General features: G+C 51.1%; 1 protein-coding gene across 3 annotated transcripts in view; it reads right to left on the bottom strand.

Moving 5' to 3' along the window:
• Positions 1-951: 951 nt before the first annotated feature.
• Positions 952-18,432, bottom strand: part of EFCAB6 (EF-hand calcium binding domain 6) — a 306,775-nt gene continuing 289,294 nt past the window's right edge. For 2 of the 3 annotated variants that reach the window (XM_010370306.2, XM_010370446.2), the window contains 5 exons: positions 12,317-12,547; positions 9,633-9,801; positions 6,912-7,096; positions 3,011-3,160; positions 975-1,171 (listed from right to left, as the gene is read on the bottom strand). In XM_010370306.2, coding sequence (XP_010368608.2) covers positions 1,049-1,171; positions 3,011-3,160; positions 6,912-7,096; positions 9,633-9,801; positions 12,317-12,547 — 858 coding nt within the window. In that variant the 3' untranslated portion in view covers positions 975-1,048. Of the gene's footprint in view, positions 1,172-3,010; positions 3,161-6,911; positions 7,097-9,632; positions 9,802-12,316; positions 12,548-18,432 lie in introns of all 3 variants that reach the window. The other variant, XM_010370379.2, reaches the window with a different exon arrangement.

The following is an 18,432-nucleotide window of genomic DNA, read 5'->3' on the forward strand; positions in this document are numbered from 1 at the left end:
CAGAAGGCGACAAACACTGCCTGTGTCTCTCAGCTGCATCACAGTCCGTGAAAGCAGAGCGACTATTTTCAAACTTCTCTTGTCAAATCTGTCAGTTCCAAGGAAGGGCCCTCTCAGAACTGTCCCTGGTGGTGGCTACGGCCAGCGGCCACTAGGCTTGGGCTCAGGAAAGCGGAGGGAGGCCCAAAGCTCCAGGGGGTCTCACCCAGGCATGAGCTGTTCTTCGTGGAGTCAGGCTGGCCAGCGTCCCTGAGCAGGGATGGGGTGGTCTGTGTCTGTGCCCCTAGGAGCAGAGACATGGCCACCCTGACCACAGCAGGGGGCTCAGATGTCCTCTGTCCCAGGACCCAGGAAGCTGGGGGTCAAAGGAGGCAGCAGCCCTCGGGTAATGGGGTACAGGGCCCCAACTGCCCTGGACTGGAGGAGGCACCCGGCAGGGGCCATGAACAAAACAAAACCTCCGGAAAGTCCAAGCTTTTAAGAATGTTAGCATTGGCTGGGCGCAGTGGCTCACGCCTGCAATCCCAGCACTTTGGGAAGCCGAGGTGGGCAGGTCAACCGAGGTCAGGAGTTCGAGACCAGCCTGGCCAACATGGCAAAACTCTTGTCTCTACTAAAAATTCAACAATTAGCTACTCGGGAGGCTGAGGCAGGAGAATTGCTTGAATCCAGGGGGCGGAGGTTGCAGTGAGCTGATAGCACCACTTCACTCCAGCCTGGGCAAAAGAGCCAAACTCCATGTAAAAAAAAAAAAAAAAAGTTAGCATTAGTAATTCTTTTATAGTGTCAAGAATCATTCTTGCAAAGACTATTTGTTCAGACTAATAAGTGAGAGTGCCCAAGACATAGTGGTAGCACCTGGTGCCTGGAGAGCAAGTATCCTGTGCCAGAACCCAGGGCAGCCGTGCCTACCCCCGACCCAGAGAGAGGCGGGCTGGGCTTGGGCTTTGCTTTTTTGAAAATGCATGAAATCCCCAAATTATAGGAATTTATTAGTCTTGACACAGGCCTTGTGGCTGTCGTACCGCTGGGTGCATGGCAGGGGTGTCTACTGGAGGAACGCCCGGAGGAAGTCGTTGTAGGAAATTTTTGAAGACAGTGTCTTATCGTAATACTCCAGAATATGGAAGAACTCTTCCTCAGAGAGGTTGATGCTGTACTGTCTCAGGACCTGGAAGACAGAGGAAAGGGGCCTCTGAGGCTTGTTTGGGGCCCTAGGTTAAGGAGGCAGGTTGCCAGGAAGGGGCTGGGGGACACGTCCACCTGGTCGCCAACCCCACTTCCGGTGTCACCCTCCCATCTGTGCACTCTCTCTATGCCCTCTCAACCTCTGCCCAAACAGGAAGCAGCCCCCGAGGGCAGCCCCATGTGCATCTGGGAGTGAAACGGGAGGAGATGGGAGGTGATTAAACCTTTGCCTCCCTGAGGGGCTGAAGGCTGTTCAACATGTTTAAACAAGGTTGATGGTCAGAGAGGTGGGGGCTCAAAGGAGACCCGGACATGCAGCTCTAACTTGGGGCGGGGCCTCAGGGTGCGCCCAGGCAGTGAAGGGCAGTGTCAGTGGGTGCTGAGTGAAGAGAGTTGCTGTGATGAGACCGTAACACAGCCTGGAGCAGAGCCTGCTGGTGGTAAACCCAATCCTGACTGCTTCTTCCTCTTCAGCTACAGAGCCTGACTTTCTCCCAGGCTCCTTTGTGTCCAGCTAACCAGGAACATGTCTCAGCCTCTCTTGCATCTAGGTATCTTCTGGCCTGAGAAGCTAAGTAAGAATGTTATGTAGAACACCCAGGAAGCCTCCTTTAAAGGAGAGGGGCATGCCCTTTTTCTCTCCTGTTTTTCTGCAGGCTGCCTGGAATATGGCTGTGATGCCGGGGCTCCTGCAGCCACCTTGGACCATGAGGTGGCCTAGAGGAAGGAAGCCAGGAGTTGAGAACAGCAGAGCAAAAATGTGGTCCCTGATGATTGTCCGGCCACCACACCAGTTCTGACTTTCCTACCTCTGGACTTCTTTTATGTGGGAGTGAAATAAACTTTCACCTTAAGCTGCTCTCTTTTGCCCCGTTATGTGAAGCTGAAACAAATCCTGACAGACCCTCATAATCTATAAAGATGAGGTCACACATTTCCTATCCATATTTGCGTTGTAACTTGTTTCCAGGAGGAGACTGGAAAATGGGCCAAATGGCCCAGAGGTCCCATGGGGCTGAGGTCAGCGGGCCTGGCTGTTGGGCCCCATGGGATGAAGGCAGAAAAGGAAGCTGAGTCTGGTGTCTGAGACAGCCCCTCAGTTACACCATCTGATCTGCGACTCTGTGGAGGGCAAGGTTTCTTTTGCCCCCTTCCCAGCACCACGCCCGAATTCCTGGGAAGTTGCCGGAAGGGAATAACATGAACCTGCCCTCCTTCCTTCCTTTCTTTGCATGGGGGATAGGGAGAATCCCTGACTGAGATTTATGCTTAACCCCGAAGGAAAGAGCAACATGACTGTGGATTGGAAAACCCCTGCAGGGCGTTTGTTAGGCTGGAGGGTGGGACATGGAGGGCACCCAGGGACATCGGGACAGATGCCCAATGGTGGAGCCCCACTGTGCACTGCAGGGGTGGGGCTCACTTTGCAGGCTCCTTGGGAGGTCCAACATAGGTCAGAGATGCTCTTCAGAGCCTGCAGGAGAGCCCAGATGTGGAGTGAGGGCTCGGAGCAGTAGCAGCAGCACTGATGGTTCCTTAAGGAACCTGGGCTCAGGCACTGACCCTGAGGAACTGGCCGTGGAGGTATGGGGCATCCATGCAGGGCTCCAGAAACCTTTGGGAAGGAGAACCCGAGGTCTGAAGGTGAGAGGCAAGTGGACTCAGGCCTGGATAACTTGGGAGTCCCAGGGAAGTGAGATCTGAAACAGCCAGGTCACACCAGGCCTTCGACAGGGGTGGAGCGTTCCCCATTAGAAGTTTCTGGCCACTGGCATTTGGCAGCTGCTCCCTGCAGAGGCACTGAGCGTAGAGCTGTGCTCACCGTCCTGAAATCTGCCACGCTTAGCAGCCCCGTTCCAGCCTCATCATAGCTTTTGAACGTGCGACGCATCGGCCTCCAGCAGTGCACAATTTTGGGCTGAATACGCAGCAGAGCAGAGTAAAAAGATGACGTCTCAGCGCCGGCGTCTCTCTAAACACAAGACAAGAAGGGGTGAGGAGGGAGCTTTCGAATGGGAGGGTCAGGGTGGGCTCCTCCTCGCCTCTGCCTCACCCAGCCCTGCTCTGTCTTCACCTCCCCACCTGCTCCACTGGCTCTCAATCTAGGAGGGAGCCTGCCAGCAGAACTCGTAACAAAGATGTGCACCAGCCCCCTGACCATTACGCGTCGATGTGTGGGCTGTTTAAAAACATGTATTAAATCAGCCATCTCATTTACACCTCCCCACCGGCAACCGGGAAAGAAGGCAGGTCTCTATCCCCACTTTACAGACTGAGAAATGGAGACTTGGGAGGTAAAGTGACTTGGGCTTTGACCCCAACACACTTCAGGCCACACCACCTCTCAGAGAAAGCAAGGAGATGGCCGGGCAGATAGGGGCCAATTTGAAAATAGTTTGAGGAAAAAAAGAGATTTCAGTCTGGGTTTTCTAGTAGGTTATCATAATGAACAGTGTTAAAAAAAATTCACAAGGTTGTAATTATATCTAGTAATTAGAACACTACACTGTGATTACTTCATTTAGGTGCTATTAGATTGAAAACAAGATATTTGAACATGATTTAGCCCCCATGTGTTTGAATATCACAGAGGTGAACGGTAGGCAACAACGCGCAACACATCTTGGGGAAGTTGAATTTTAACACACTATGTAAGACGGATGAGCACGGGGTTAAGCTGCTTTCATTTTTTTACACCATTTGGCACCTGTGATGTGAGCTTGCCAGGTACCCACAGTTTCATGAGCTGCCAATGTGCCCTGATCCACAGGCGGGGAAGAGAGGGTGTGGGACTCACATGACCTCCTACACCTAGTTTTCATCACAGTGATCACAGAGCAGGACCACCAGCCCGGCCAGAAACCCCACTTTTGACCCACCTTGTAGGGAGGGGCAGCGCTCAAGTTGCCTTCCCCCGAGGACATCTTTCGGCTGCCTAATGGGGTGCAGAAAGCTCCCAAATCACCAGAAAATGAAGTCAGCTTTTTAACTTCTCTGCAGGGAGACATTTGACCTGACCTCCACACTTACAGGGTGGCCGCCTTGGCAGCTGCCAGAGGGGACGAGGGCTGTGACCAGGACCATGTCAGGGCCTACTCTCTCCTGGAAAGCGTTCAATCTCAATCCACACTTCTCAATCCACGCCAGCCTGGTGCAGGGATTTGAGGAGGGGGTGGGGTGGGAGAACTCCTCGGAACCACAGAGTGGTGTCTTGGGAGGGGTCAGGGGAGAGTGCTGCAGTCTCTGTGGGCTGACCCGCAGCACCTAAAACGACCCCACTCGGACCCCAGCCTTGCAGGGTTGCTGAGAACGGACAGTGCAGCTGAAAGCCGGGCGCTGGGTGGCCCCTTTCACTGGGGAGGGCTTAGAAGGGGGCGCTGGTGTGCTCTTCCGCAGAAGCCCATGTGCCTCCTAGCGAGCGCTTAGAGCCCCACACATCTCCAGAAGGAGAAACTGAGGCCCAGAGAGGTGGAGGAAGGCTGGAATTGATGGAGGCCTTAGAGGCCATGCGTCTCCATATTCTCCACATTCTTGACTCCCGTGAGGATGGAATGGGGACAGTCTTTTCTCTGTGCACAGAAGAACTGGGCTGGCAGAACTGTCTTAAGTCATCTTCTTTTTTTCTTTTTGTAAATTTGGTCTTACCTTTTGATACTAGCTCCTGTTTGTCTAAACTAGAAGCTAGGCTAAGACGGAACCTGATTTTGCACAAAACTGCAAGTCTAGCCGTGAAGAAACTTTCTGCATGGCCTCTACTTAACTTTGGCTGGATTAACCCATTCTGCATTCCCTAGAGTCCCACCACTGTGGCCCAGGCAGGCGTGGCCCTTGGGTGGGGTGAGTGGGAGCGGAGCAGGTGGGGGCAGGGCCAGGGCTGTCAGCCCCACACTTCTGGTCCCTCCAGCTGGGTCATAAGGTGGTCGGAATCAGCTGTGTTTGTTCCTCAAATCAATAGCACCAGATGTACTTGTACTTGTTATTTAATTCAACGTAACTCAATTCAACGTTAACTCAGTACTAAAAACACGTTTTGGCTTCGTGTTTTGGAAGGGCTGGAGCTGATGCCGTGACGGCACTGGGTGTGGGTTTCAATTGTGAAATTGTAAGTGGCTGGGAATCAAAGGTAAAAATCTAGAAGAACTGTGAACCCTACAGCTGCCCTTTAAGTGGCTTTAGGTTTTCATTCCTCTTCAAAGAAACAGAAAGAGAAAACTGTAGAGGATGCATGGTGGCTGTAGTTTCCGCCAAAAATGATGACGAGAGACTCCATCCACCACACACACTCAGAGGAAAGGGTCTGGCCCCATCTCAAATGGCTGGCGGATGAAGACCCTTTTAGTTCCAATGTTGACCAGTGCTGTGACCCACCCCACTCCTCACTTTGTCTTTTGGGTTAACTGACCAGGCACTGCCTCCAGGGCGCTGTATGAGACCTTGGTCACACAGATGCCTCTGGGAAGAGCCACCATAACCAGGTGTTTGCCACCTGAACAGTTGGAAAACCTGGGATCTAGGCTACTGGTTCCCATTCTGGGCTCTCCAGACCCTTATAGGGTTCTAAAAGGAGAGGAAGAAAATCTTAAATTACTTCCAAGAAGGCACATTGCTGAGCTGTTTTCAGAATCCCCAAAGCCTGGTAGAGGCCTTGTCTTTACCACAGCCCTTGCCTCCCAGGTGCGAGCTCCCAGCACACAGGCTTTGGGCCTCGGGCCCCCTTCAACAGACCCTGGCTGTCTCATGCTGACCTGACAACTGCCTGGCCCTCTTTAAGTAACGGAGGAAATGGGGTGACTAAGTATTGCTCATGGATCACATGCGTATAGAGATCATCTGAGTAGGGTCTATGGGGCGGTGACAGCAGGGGCGGGGACATTTCACAGATGAGTCCTGGGTGGAAGCAGGGCTGGGCTGGGCTGGGCTCTAGCCTCCTAGAGTCTCTTGAGTCCACCTTTTCTGTGAAGCTAGGTGATCCGCAAGGGCAATGAATTACCAAAAACGGGGCTGGGTTTGGTGGCTCATGCCTGTAATCTCAGCACTTTGGAAAGCTGAGGTGGGTAGACTGCTTGAGCCCAGGAGTTTGAGACCAGCCTGGGCAACATGGCAAAACTCTGTGATATGGCTTGACTCTGTGTCCCCACCCAAATCTCATCTCAAATTGTAATCACCAGTTGTCAAGGGAGGGACCTGGTGGGATTGGATCACGGGGGAGGTTCCCCCTTGCTGTTCTTGTGAGAGTGAGTGAGTTCTCATGAGAGCTGATGGTTTTAAAAGTATTTGGCAGTTCCCACTTCACTCTCTCTCTCACCTGACACCATGTAGGACATGGTTCCCTCCCCTTCACCTTCTGCCATGGTTGTAAGTTTCCTGAGGCCTCCCCAGCCATGTGGACCTGTGAGTCAATTAAACCTCTTTCTTTTATAAATTACCCAGTCTCAGGTAGTATCTTTACAGCAGTGTGAAAATGGACTAACACATCCCACCCCCCAAAAATACAAAAATTAGCTGATTGTGGTGGCTTGTGCCTGTGGTCCTAGTTAGTTGAGATGCTGAAGCAGGAGGACCACCTAAGCTGGGAGTTCGAGGCTGCAGTGAACCGTGAACCAGTGTTCTCCAGCCTGGGCAATAGAGTAAGACCCTATCTTGAAAAAACTAAAAATAAAAAAATAAAAATGAAAGTGTCCCATTCCTCCTGGCCCCACATTTCCCGCGGGTGGGCAACATACCATTTTGTGTGCATTCTGGATCTTCATCCTCTGCATCAGCGAGCTTTCCTTTGCTTTTAGCAGGAGGACACAGCTCTGAATGAAGTCACAGTATGCAAATTTCCCGTTGTTCTTTAAGTCGTATTTTATAATGAGCTGCTGACACTCCTCTTTGTTTATGTCCAGGTTGAATTTCTCCACAAGAGCTACAGACAAAAATGGCAGTTTAACTGGTGGGGATTCATTCATTCATTCATTCATTCATTCATTCATTCTTCACTCATTCATTCAACACTTGCTGAGGCACCTTCTCTGCTTCAGGTCCTAGCTTGGTCCTCACATCAAAGAACTCCCGGTTGGTGGCTGGACATACGTGGAGACAGACATGTGACAAACTAAGTGCTGCAGGGAGGGGCCCCTGAGTCCCACTGGCCCACACTGTCCTGTGTTTGCATGGTCATAGCTTATGGACAGAGACTACGGGAGCTACGACCAAAGCGCAGAGAGGGAGGTGAGGGGCCGTTCTCCGCCGACTCAGGGGAGAGCTCGGTGTGCGAGGAGCAGGGGGAAGGTTCCCAGAGCTCTTAGTGAGCATGGCCAGGGCTGGACTGTGGGGAGGGAATTCCGACTCGGCCCTATGACCAAGTCTTTCCTAACGGCACCAGAGACAGGCTCTCTAGTGTCTGTTATGCCAGGCAAATTCCCGCTTTAAGTTTCCATTCCAATGATGATCTAAAAATACATAAAACTTATTCTGGATACAGGGGCCACCTTTAGGAGGTGACAGCTGTGCAGCCTCAGGGGCTGAGTCCGGCTTTCTGACCAGGTGCCTGTGGATGCTCCATGGGGAGGGTTGCGGGTTGCCGAGACTGCTGGCCCACCGGAACCTCTGAACAGCAAGGCTCACACCCCATGCTTGGCACTCATCCTTGTGCCGCATTCTCCTGCCAGTTGTAAAGACAACACTTCTCTGGGAGTGACAACTCATAATTGAAGGAGGCTTATGTAAGATAAGATTTGAGTTTAAGTTTCATAGACTAGACTTTGCTTTGACATCCTGAAAGAACAGAGTGTCAGGGAATGGAATGCCGTGTGAGTTGTTGAGGCAAATGAGGAAGGTCCGCAAAAGCCGACTGCAGGCAAATGACACCTGCATGCCAAGCCAGGCCAAGAGAGGCTGCTGCACATTCTAGAAGCAGAGGTTTCTTTACCCTTGCACAGAGGAAAGTGGCAGCAGGTCATGGTGCCCTCCAGAACACAGCGGGGGCTCACGGAACCCCATGGAACTGGCCCATACATGCTTCTGATGCTCCGACTCGCAGAAGGCCATCAGCAGTGAGGAGAACATACAGAATGACCTCTGGAAAGCAGTCGGCTTTTTTTGACAGTATTGAATTTTGGATGTGTGACTAACGTCTGACAAGCCTATCATAATAACTGAGTGGAGGCTCAAATGAGTTCACGGTTAAAAAGAAAAAAACCAGCAACAGCAATAAGGACAGTGACACACTGAAGGCTTATCACTCTCAAAATCAAAGAATTAACTAAAAAAAGTGGGGAACTCCAATGCATATGACAACCAACAAGCGTGTTTTGGCTTCAGCAAAACATGTTACATTAACTCAGTGGAACAACATTTGAATATTACTGATTTCAGACTTTTTATACTTAATTTCCAAGTGTTTTTTTTAAATAGGCTCTAACTTAAAGAGTTTACACTTGGTTTCATTTGTGCATTTTAAAGCCATGATTATGATAAATGTAATTTATATTAATATTGGAAACTCTCAAAGAAAACATTTTCCTTTAAAAGGAGTCTGTATATTAGTCATGTATGGGGGGAGCTAAAAAGCCAAAGAGTGACATGGTCAGATGTATTTTCCCATAATGTAAATGTTGCATAAACAAGATGTAACTGGGCCAGGTGCATTGGGTCACACCTGATCCTAGCACTTTGGGAGGCTGAAGTGGGCAGATCACTTGAGGTCAGGAGTTTGAGACCAGCCTGGCCAACATGGTGAACCCTGTCTCTACCGAAAAATACAAAGACAGTCAGGCATGGTGATGCACGCCTGTAATCCCAGCTACCTGGGAGGCTGAAGTGGGAGAATCACTTGAACCCAGAAGACGGAGGTTGCAGTGAGCTGAGATCACACCACTGTACTCCAGCCTGTGTGACAGTGAGACCCTATTTCTAAAACAAACAAACAAACAAATAAACAAAAAACCCCTCAAAACAACAAAACAACAAAAAACAAAAAAACCAAGATGCAACATTTACTGGAAGTATAAATCCCACTGGTTTAATTTTCAAAGTTTATGAAAAGATACATGCTGAAAAACAAAAAACATCAAAGAGTGGATGTTGATGGGAATGGAGCCCCAGGAGTGTCCCCTTCATCCCGCCCTCCTCCACCTTTTCCATTTCCTTCTGCAGTCAGAGTCTGTGAACATTCACACTCTGCTCAGGGCGGCAACCACTGTGATTTCCAAAGCTCAGAGTTCGTGCAGCGCTGACTTTACCGTGCAGATGGGCCCCCTGCTGGGAGGGCCGGGTGGTTGGGATCCTCCTCCCCGGGCACCTCTGTTTAGTAAACTGCGCAGCCCACCCAGAAATTCCCACCAGTTTCCTGTTCTGCTGCTCCCTGGCCTCCACCCAGGTGTGGCTTTGTGCCCAGTGGGAACAGCCTCTTGCCACAGGGGCTGACGACATATCACCAAGGGGATAGAATCAAAACGAACCCAGGAATTCGGAGGCGCTGATGTCCCCCTGTCTGGCCACGTCCTTCTCCTTGCATTCTTTCAGGAGCTGGCGCCAGCAGCCCTGGATTCTCTTCCGGAGCCTGCTCTCTATGGGATCACAGTTCTGCAAGGGCAGAGTGCCCGGGATTGCAGTGGTGCTCGCTGGAGTCTAGCAGGGAAGAAAAGAAAAGGCTCTTTTCACTTAAGATTTAAAACGGAAGTCATCAAAAATATCTCGCTACCTCCGGTTTTGAGGTTCACAATTTTAGAGGCAGAATTAGCCCAGAAATAAAATGAAGAATAAAACATAGATGATGATTTTACAACGTAGCTTTTATTTCCATTGGTGGGTTATATGTACTTGTGCCAAGGCATAATAAGCAAAATAATTTTGGAAATAACCACATAGCTAAGGTTCAAATCTACACAGATATGATGTAAACATATTCCTGGTGTGTGTGTGTGTGTGTGTGTGTGTGTGTGTGAGAGAGAAGTGACAATGGCATATTTTTCACTAGCAGAAGAGTCTTATCCAAGAAAGGGATTTACTTGTCGTGGGCACGAGATATCCAATCCGTAAACATTCACAGAATATCTGTTATTTTGACATTATGTGGACCGAGTACGAGGCTGTTCTTTGCTTTATTGTATTTTCTATTTAAAAACAAGGGAGTGGATCTAATCTAGCCCAGGTTTTTCTCCTGAAGGCTCCCTTGACAAGTGGTTATCTAAATTAGTAACTTATGCAATTCAATTGGATTCCTGGTTTTTCTCCCAAATCTCCAAGCCTCCTGCATCTCAGTTGATAATTAGGTCCTTATTCCAGTTGCTCAGCCTGAACCCTTAGAAGTCTTCCTTGACTCTCCCTCACCCTCTCCATCCCACATCTGATCTCTCAGGAAATCCTGTTGGCTCTACCTTGAAGATACATCCAGAGTCTCACCACAATCGCCTCTGTTAGACCTCCTCACTGACCCACACACCCAGCATCCAGTGTTTTTTTTTTTTTTTTTTGAGACGGAGTCTTGCTCTGTCACCCAGGCTGGAGTGCAGTGGTGCAGTCTCGGCTCACTGCACCCTCCGCCTCCTGAGTTCACAACATTCTCCTGCCTAGCCTCCCGAGTAGCTGGGACTACAGGCGCCTGCCACCATGTCCGACTAATTTACGTATTTTTAGTAGAGATGGGGTTTCACCATGTTGGTCAGGATGGTATTGATCTCTTGACCTCATGATCCACTCGCCTCGGCTTCCCAAAGTGCTGGGATTACACATGTGAGCCACTGCGCCCAGCCCCAGAGTGTTCTTTAAAGAGTCCCTCAGATTATGTCACGTTGCTACTTAAAAACAAGCAAAGGCTCCATACTCCTCAAGTGAATGCCAAAATCCTCATCATAGCCTCCAGGCCTCCAGCCTCCTACTGCTGCTGTAACAGATTTCCATGAATTTAGCGGCTTAAAACAACACCAGCTTATTATCTTTACAGTTCTGGAGGTCAGAAGTCTGAATTGGGTCTCACCAAGCTAAAATCAAGGTGTCCAGAGGCTTCCCACACTCCTTGGCTTGTGGCCCCTTCCTCTCTCTCCAAAGCCAGCAGCGTTAAGTGGAATCTTTCTCAGATTGCATCTCCCTAACCCTGAGCCTTCTGCCTCTGGATTCCCAGTTAAAACTATGTAATTACCCTAAGCCCACCTGCATACTCCAGGATAATCTCCCCAAAGCCAGCTGATTAACAACTTCAGTTCTGTTTGCAACCTTAACTTTCCTGGCCATGTAAGACAACATAGTCACAACTTCCAAGGATTAGGACACAGGCATCTTTGGGGTGCTCCTGACCCCCTTCCTTCTGCTCTACTTACCGCCTTTTAATGTAATAAATACTTATGCATACTGCTTTTCTTGCCTATTATCCCCTAAAAGAACACAAACTCCACAAGAGCAGGATGCTTAGTTCATTCTCAGCTACAGAAAATACCCAGCACACAGGAGGTGTGCAACAAACTTGCATGGAGTTAATGAGAATGGACTAGCCAAGGTCAAGGTCACCCACAAGGATGGTGGCTTCATGTGCATGGTGTGGCATTTGCTCAACCACCCTGTCCTGAGACGTTGCCATCCCTTCCTGTAGACAAGAAAAGAGCCTTGGTGAGCCTAGGCACCTTCCTCCATCCCAGGCCTGGGGTGGCTCAGCCAGGGCTCCAGGCAGTGTAATTTGACAGGCCTGGGCTTAAAATCACGTTGCTCCACGTCTGAGGGACCAAGATCACATGAGAATGCCTCTTAGAGCCTCACTTTGTTCAACTGGAAAATGGGATAACTTGCCTCAAGGGACGGCGGCCCGCAGATGACCACAGGGCCTTGCCTTCTGCACAGAGGTGCCAGCAGCACCACTGCACTGCCGCCAGGTGCTTCCCGCCCTGCCTCTCGCTCCCTTTCCCACCGTGCACCCACTCTTGCCTCCTTTCCATCCCACTCCTCCACCGTTCCTATCCCCACATCTGCCCCTCCCAGGGAATGGATGCTAACCTGCCAGTGGGCTCCTTGCCTGTGCCCCCACCCCAGACTCACCCATCTTCTCAGCCACTCAACCCCAGGCCACACCAGGGCCCCCGAAGTCCCTGTCCCAGTGGGATTTGTGGATGTGGCATGAGGCGGCCTGGGACACCTGGCAGGAAGGAGAACTCACACAGGGGTGACTCTGCGACTTTGACCCTGGTCTCAGCTCCTGATTGGGCAATGAGAGGGCAGATCTGATGCCTTCCGAGACGTCGGGGACACTGCCCCCTCTCTGGGCCGCGGCTGAGTCACCAGTGGCCGTTGGTGTGGCTGCTCTCTCGGAACTGAACCTGCTCAGGAAGTCCGGGTATTTCAGCCTCCCCTTGGCATTGACTGGCATCTCGTTCCAGAGTCTGTCAAACTGGAGAAGGAGCAGAAGTCATTTCTCAGGTGTCAGTGCAAACAGGCAGCGTCGCACCTGTGCCAGAGAGAAGTGGGATGGGCCGGCCTCGCAGGAGGTGAGTGCTCCTGGTGAAGAAGAAAATTTAAAAAATAAAACGCCCATTTGGCCTTCGCTCGGCGGAGGCCTCAGGAAGACTCTGGAAAAGCAACGACAAGAGGATTATTCATGGCTTCTGCAGGACATTTTTTAATTGAATTGGGCCCTCAGTGAGCACTTTAAGGCCATTAAATCTTGTGATTAGTCACAGTGCCTGAGCTGCAGTGTATTCGAACATTTGGGAGAAAATGCAATCAGAGCCCCCACCCACCTTCGTCCCAGGGAAGCCCAGTCAGACTCATTGCTCACCCTTCCAGGTACACCTGAGTTCTGCAAACAGCTCACCAGGTGACGCAGCCCTCAGCCCCTGCATTTACATCCACGATTTATTTCACCCTAAGGGCAAAAAATGTCTTCACACAAGATGAAAAGGGAGGCATTTGGAAAACCAGGGAGCGGTTTATGGCTTTGTATTTTTGCTGTCTGATGCCACAGACTGTATCAAAACCACACACCATGCAGATAGAACTCAATGCATCCTAAACGGGCCACTTTTGGTGACTGGAGGGCTTTCAGGGAGCCAAGAAGAAGGGCAACTCCTTCCTACTTGATTTTTGTACAGCCTCGAAAGCCCGACGGAGCCCCAGCCTCCAGCACAGCTGACGGAGAGGCAGCCTCCAGAGAGGTGAGGGGAGGCTCAAACCCTGGTTCCTTCCTTCCCATCCTGCGCTTTCCCCTGGAAGCCTGGGCTCTGCCAGAAACAGAGTTGCTTCTGGGTCTCCACTGGGGATTTCCAAAGCAAATCAGAGTGACTATCTCGGGCTTGATTTGGATCCTCAGAAGCAGCAGGGAGGGGTACGGAAGTTGGGGTTGGAGGGGTGCAAAGTCAGAAAGGTTTAGTTTCGGACAAGGTTCTCAATTTATCTTTTTCCTTTTTATTTAGAAATAACTAGAGACTTGCAGGAGGTGACAAGGACAGTACAGTGAGGTCCCTGCACCCTTCCTGCAGTTGCTCCCACGGCTCTGTCTTAAGTGAAAACAGCAGAACCAGGAGGTGGGTGTGGGCGCAGTGCAGGTGCAGTCTGACGTCATTTTACTACACGTGTAGATTCATGTTGATTGCATTCTGACCAACGAGGAAAAACCATTCAGTGGAGAAGTGAGGGGACCTTGAGGATGTGACTTCAGCATCTCAGACCTCACCAGCGCCAAGTGCAGTAACCCGCCAGACAGGAATCAGCTCCGCCACCTCTGTGTCCTCCAGGACCATTGGCCAAAACCACTGGGCAGGCAGCTCCCCTGACACCTTCCCTCATGGTGCCAAAACCGCCTCTGCAGGTAGTCTCTCCCCCTACCACTCCCGGCCTGGAAGCTCCCTGCAGGCTCCTCTGAGAATCAACTTTAAGTGTCAAACATCTGGCAAAGGGGCACACAGCAGGTGCTCAATACTTGATACATGTTTGCTCACTGGCTGAAGTTCCTAAGAGACTCACATGGTCAGACTGGTCAGACCCAGGGGAAGGATGCTTCAAGGTGAGAGCAATGGAAGGGGCGGAACCCTGTTCTGACCCCTTCTCCTGAGGCCCTCTCTCGGAGCAGAAGAGGACAAGCCAGGGGAGGGCCCGGCAGCCTTGCGCCCTCCTGTTTGAGCTGGACTCGGAGCTGAGGAGGCGGAAGATCATGCCATGAAGGATAAACACCAGAGGAGGTCGGTGTGTGTGCCGACAAATGCCGTGAACACGAAGCTTGGCGGGAGACAATCCCAGGGCTCCCACCTAAGGACCTCCTCTCCTAACAGGGCGGCTGGGGCTGGCCAACTCCCTAATTAAATTCTGTGGTGCAGGCTGGGTGCGGTGGCTCACGCCTGTAATCCCACCACTTTGGGAGGCCGAGGCAGGAGGATCACCTGAGGTCAGGCATTTGAGACCAGCCTGGCCAACAGGGTGAAACCCTATCTCTACTAAAAACACACAAATTAGCTGGGCGTGGTGGTGGGAGCCTGTAAGTCCAGCTACTCAGGAGGCTGACACAGGAGAAGCGCTTGAACCTGGGAGGCGGAGGCTGCAGTGAGCCAAGATCATGCCATTGTACTCCAGCCTGAGCAACAGAGTGAGACTCTATCTCAAAAAAAAAAAAAAAAAAAAAAAAAAAAAAAAAAAAAAATTCTGTAGTGCAGAGGAGGCCATGAGGGACCACAGGAATCCTATTTTCCTACTTTCATCCTATTTTAATTGAAGGGCCTCAGAATGGGAGGGTGGAGGAGGCACCATCGGAGGAAATAGCCCCTGGCCTGCACGTGGCCTCCAGTCTCCACAGAGGCACCTAGAACACCAGTGGGCCTAATGGGTGCCAGGATGGGGGCTGACGGACACCACGAGGCTGGACAGACACCGGGGAGACTGGATTCTGAAAAACTGCCAGCCATTGAGCTTGACATGAAACGTGGGCAAGATGCTGCTGGACTATGAAAGCGTCAAAAGCAAGTGAGTTTCATTAGCGTGGTGAGGTCTGTGCCTGCTCAATTGTCCCGTCTCCTTAAGCCACCAGCTGAACCCTGAGAGACACCACCATGGGTTCTGACTCTGCTTATGATGCAGAAAAGCAGCAAGAGAGGGCTACTTGCCATCAACAGGGACAAGTCAGGCAACCTGCAGCCGCGGTACTTCCCCCGAGCCTGTGAGGGCGGGTTCACAGGGAACCGAGGGAGGGACGGAACTCCAGAGCTCCAGTCTCCAAGGACAGCCAGACATGCCACTGGCTCTCACCCCTGGCAAGGTGTGGGAGGAAGTGGTGGCAGTCACCGAGGAGGGGAGAAGTCAGTTCCTCTTGGAACAAATTCTGAAGGCCACGTGCAGGCTGCCGTGTCAGTCCAGGACATCTGGGGGACCCAAGAACCACGGCAACTCACACCTGCCCCCCGCCCTTCTCACGCCTCTGCCCCCTGCCCTTCTCAAGCCTCTGCCCCCCCGCCCTTCTCACGCCTCTGCCCCCCGCCCTTCTCACGCCTCTGCCCCCCGCCCTTCTCACGCCTCTGCCCCCGCCCTTCTCACGCCTCTGCCCCTGCCCTTCTCATGCCTCTGCTGGTGCTCTGGATCCACCTGCAAGCCTGAGGTGAGAGAGTGTGTGTGGGGGGTCACTTCTACCCCCAATAGGATGTAGAAGCCTTAAGCTGCTGCGGAAACACACTTAACTCTCTGCCTCTAGGACAGGGGTAGGAACCCTTCCTTCCTCCACTGGGAACCCCACCCAGGCTCTGGGGGAGGGGAAGGATCAACATCCTTGCAGAATGGGCAGCAACCCCTTGGGCCCGGGGTCTACAAAGCAGAGGTCTGAGGGGACGAGCCCAATAGCCGCCAGAGACATGAGGCAGAGTGGGCTGGAAGGGGCTGGAGCAGTGAGAAAGCTTCACCCAAGGTCCAGGATGCCCCCATCCTGTCAGGAGCCCAGCACCAGCAAAGGCAGCAAGAGAGGGAAAGGGACCCCTCCCAGGCACCGATATGAGCTGAGGGAGGTGCAGGAATGCTGAGAAGACCCTCTGGCAGCCCCCATCCCGCACCAAGCCCACAGGCCTCTCTTCTGGCCTCTCCTAGTTCTAGACATTCCTCTGTCCAACCTTCACCTCCGTGTCTTCACCCTCCTCCTTGAGACCAGCTCTGCGTCCACCCACCATTTTGTTTTACCCTATCCTTCATCCTGCCCAGCCCTCACCTCCCTCCTGAACAAAGCTTGGACCCCACACAGCTGCTTCCTCACTCTCACTCTTCCCTCCCCAGCCTCCCCCTGAGCTTACTGGGGAAGCTCCTGCTGTAACTGCCAGACACGCCCACAACCCTCCCCCAGTAAATGTCCCTTGCTGCTCTCTGTGGCAACCCCTCCACACCATTTCCTCTTCCTAAATATCCACTATGGTCCCCTCACTCTCAGCTGATAATCTTACCCCATATTTCACAGAGAAAACACACATTACATCAAATTGACTGCACCTATGCTCCTGCCCCGTAGCTACAGGAGGAGTTCTCGGCTCCTAGCCAGGCCACCCCTCCTCGTGTCTCTGGATGTGGTCTGCCTTCTTGAACTGCAGAGGCTGGGCAGCTAAAAGTTCCTGTGCCCATTTTTCTCTGTAGCAGATACAACAGATACAACTGCCTGCAAGGTGGAAGGAAGCAATGAGCCCAGGTGGTGATCAGCTCTTCTGGTCCGCTTGGTGGCAGAGGGGTTTGGTCCCATCCCCTTAGCACCACAGCTGCTGAGCTCTGCTGGGAGGCAGTGGCAGTGGGTTTCTTCTGGAAGAGCCTCCTGGTTGGGCTGGGTTTCTCTTGGCTGCCACGTTCTTGGATGTGGGGACATCCTCCCTGGTTCTCCAGCCCTTCCAGACCTTCTGTAAGAGCCTAATACCCTTCAAAAAAACCTCTTCCTGCTTAAGCTTGCCTGTGTGGATACTGCAATCTGCAACTAAGAACCCTGAACAATACACAAAGCAACAAAAAAGTCTGCAGATAAATCAGATAAAAAAGATATTCAGGGCCGGGTGCAGTGGCTCACGCCTGTAATCCCAGCACTTCGGGAGGCTGAGGCGGGCAGATCATGAGGTCAGGAGATTGAGACCATCCTGGCCAACATGGTGAAACCCCGTCTCTACTAAAAATAAAAAAATAAAAATAAAAAATAAATTAGCCGGGCGTGGTTGCGGGCACCTGTAGTCCTGGCTATTCAGGAGGCTGAGGCAGGAGAATGGCGTGAACCCAGGAGGCGGAGCTTGCAGTGAGCCGAGATTGTGCCACTGTGCTCTAACCTGGGCGATAGAGTGAGACTCTGTCGCAAAAAAAAAAAAAAAAAAAAAAAAAAAAAAAAAAAAAAAAAAAAATTATTAATGATTATATTTTTAATTTCAAGGAAGTCTATGTGTCTGTTTAAATGAAAAAAGTCTGACTTGTCAGTTCTGATATTATCTTGCTCCTTGCTGATTTTAATACCAGTGTTTACTCCTTTAGCTATTTTATACATTGTTTTTCATTCATTTTAATACACATGTCTACTTCTTTAACTATTTTGCATATAATCCTGTTAAATTCTCTAGCTAATATCAAATCTCTGAAGTCGAAATCTGTCTTAGCTTGTTTTTGCCAACTCATGTTTATGGTGACTTGCCTCTTCATGTGGTTAGTGATTTTTATTTCATGAAAGAGCTGATATTTGGCTGAATTTAAGCTGGGGGAAATCCCGAGGGGCCTGGACTGCGTATGATTTTCTACGCAGATGATTAGGGTTTGCTTCTTCCACGTGCCAAGGATGCTGCCAGCCCGATGTTGCTTCAGTTCTTCCACCTTGGGGTTCCATGATGGAGAAACCAAAATGGTTTCACAGACTCCAGGCCATGAGCTCCAGATCTGTGCCCAGCCCGGAGCTCAGAGCCGTGCAGGTTTTCCTCATCCAGCCTTGTGCTGAAGATACAGCCCATCAGGTAACCTGGTTCATGATGCCAAGATCTCCAGGCCTAGAAAAATCTCCAGGCTAATTTTTTGTATTTTAAGTAGAGATAGGGTTTCACCGTGTTAGCCAGGATGATCTCGATCTCCTGACCTCGTGATCCGCCCGCCTTGGCCTCCCAAAGTGCTGGGATTACAGGTATGAGCCACTATGCCCGGCCCACTGATAAATTTTAAAACATACAATGTATAGATTAATCAACAGATGAGACACAGGTGAGGAGAGAGAGAATGAACCTGAAGGTAGAGTACAACAGTCCTTGTCAAACCCAAGCACATCAGAATCACCTGGAGGGCCTGCTAACACATGGTTTGGTGGGT

This window comes from Rhinopithecus roxellana, chromosome 13, assembly GCF_007565055.1.
Source record: "Rhinopithecus roxellana isolate Shanxi Qingling chromosome 13, ASM756505v1, whole genome shotgun sequence".
NCBI classification, from domain to species: Eukaryota; Metazoa; Chordata; class Mammalia; order Primates; family Cercopithecidae; genus Rhinopithecus; species Rhinopithecus roxellana.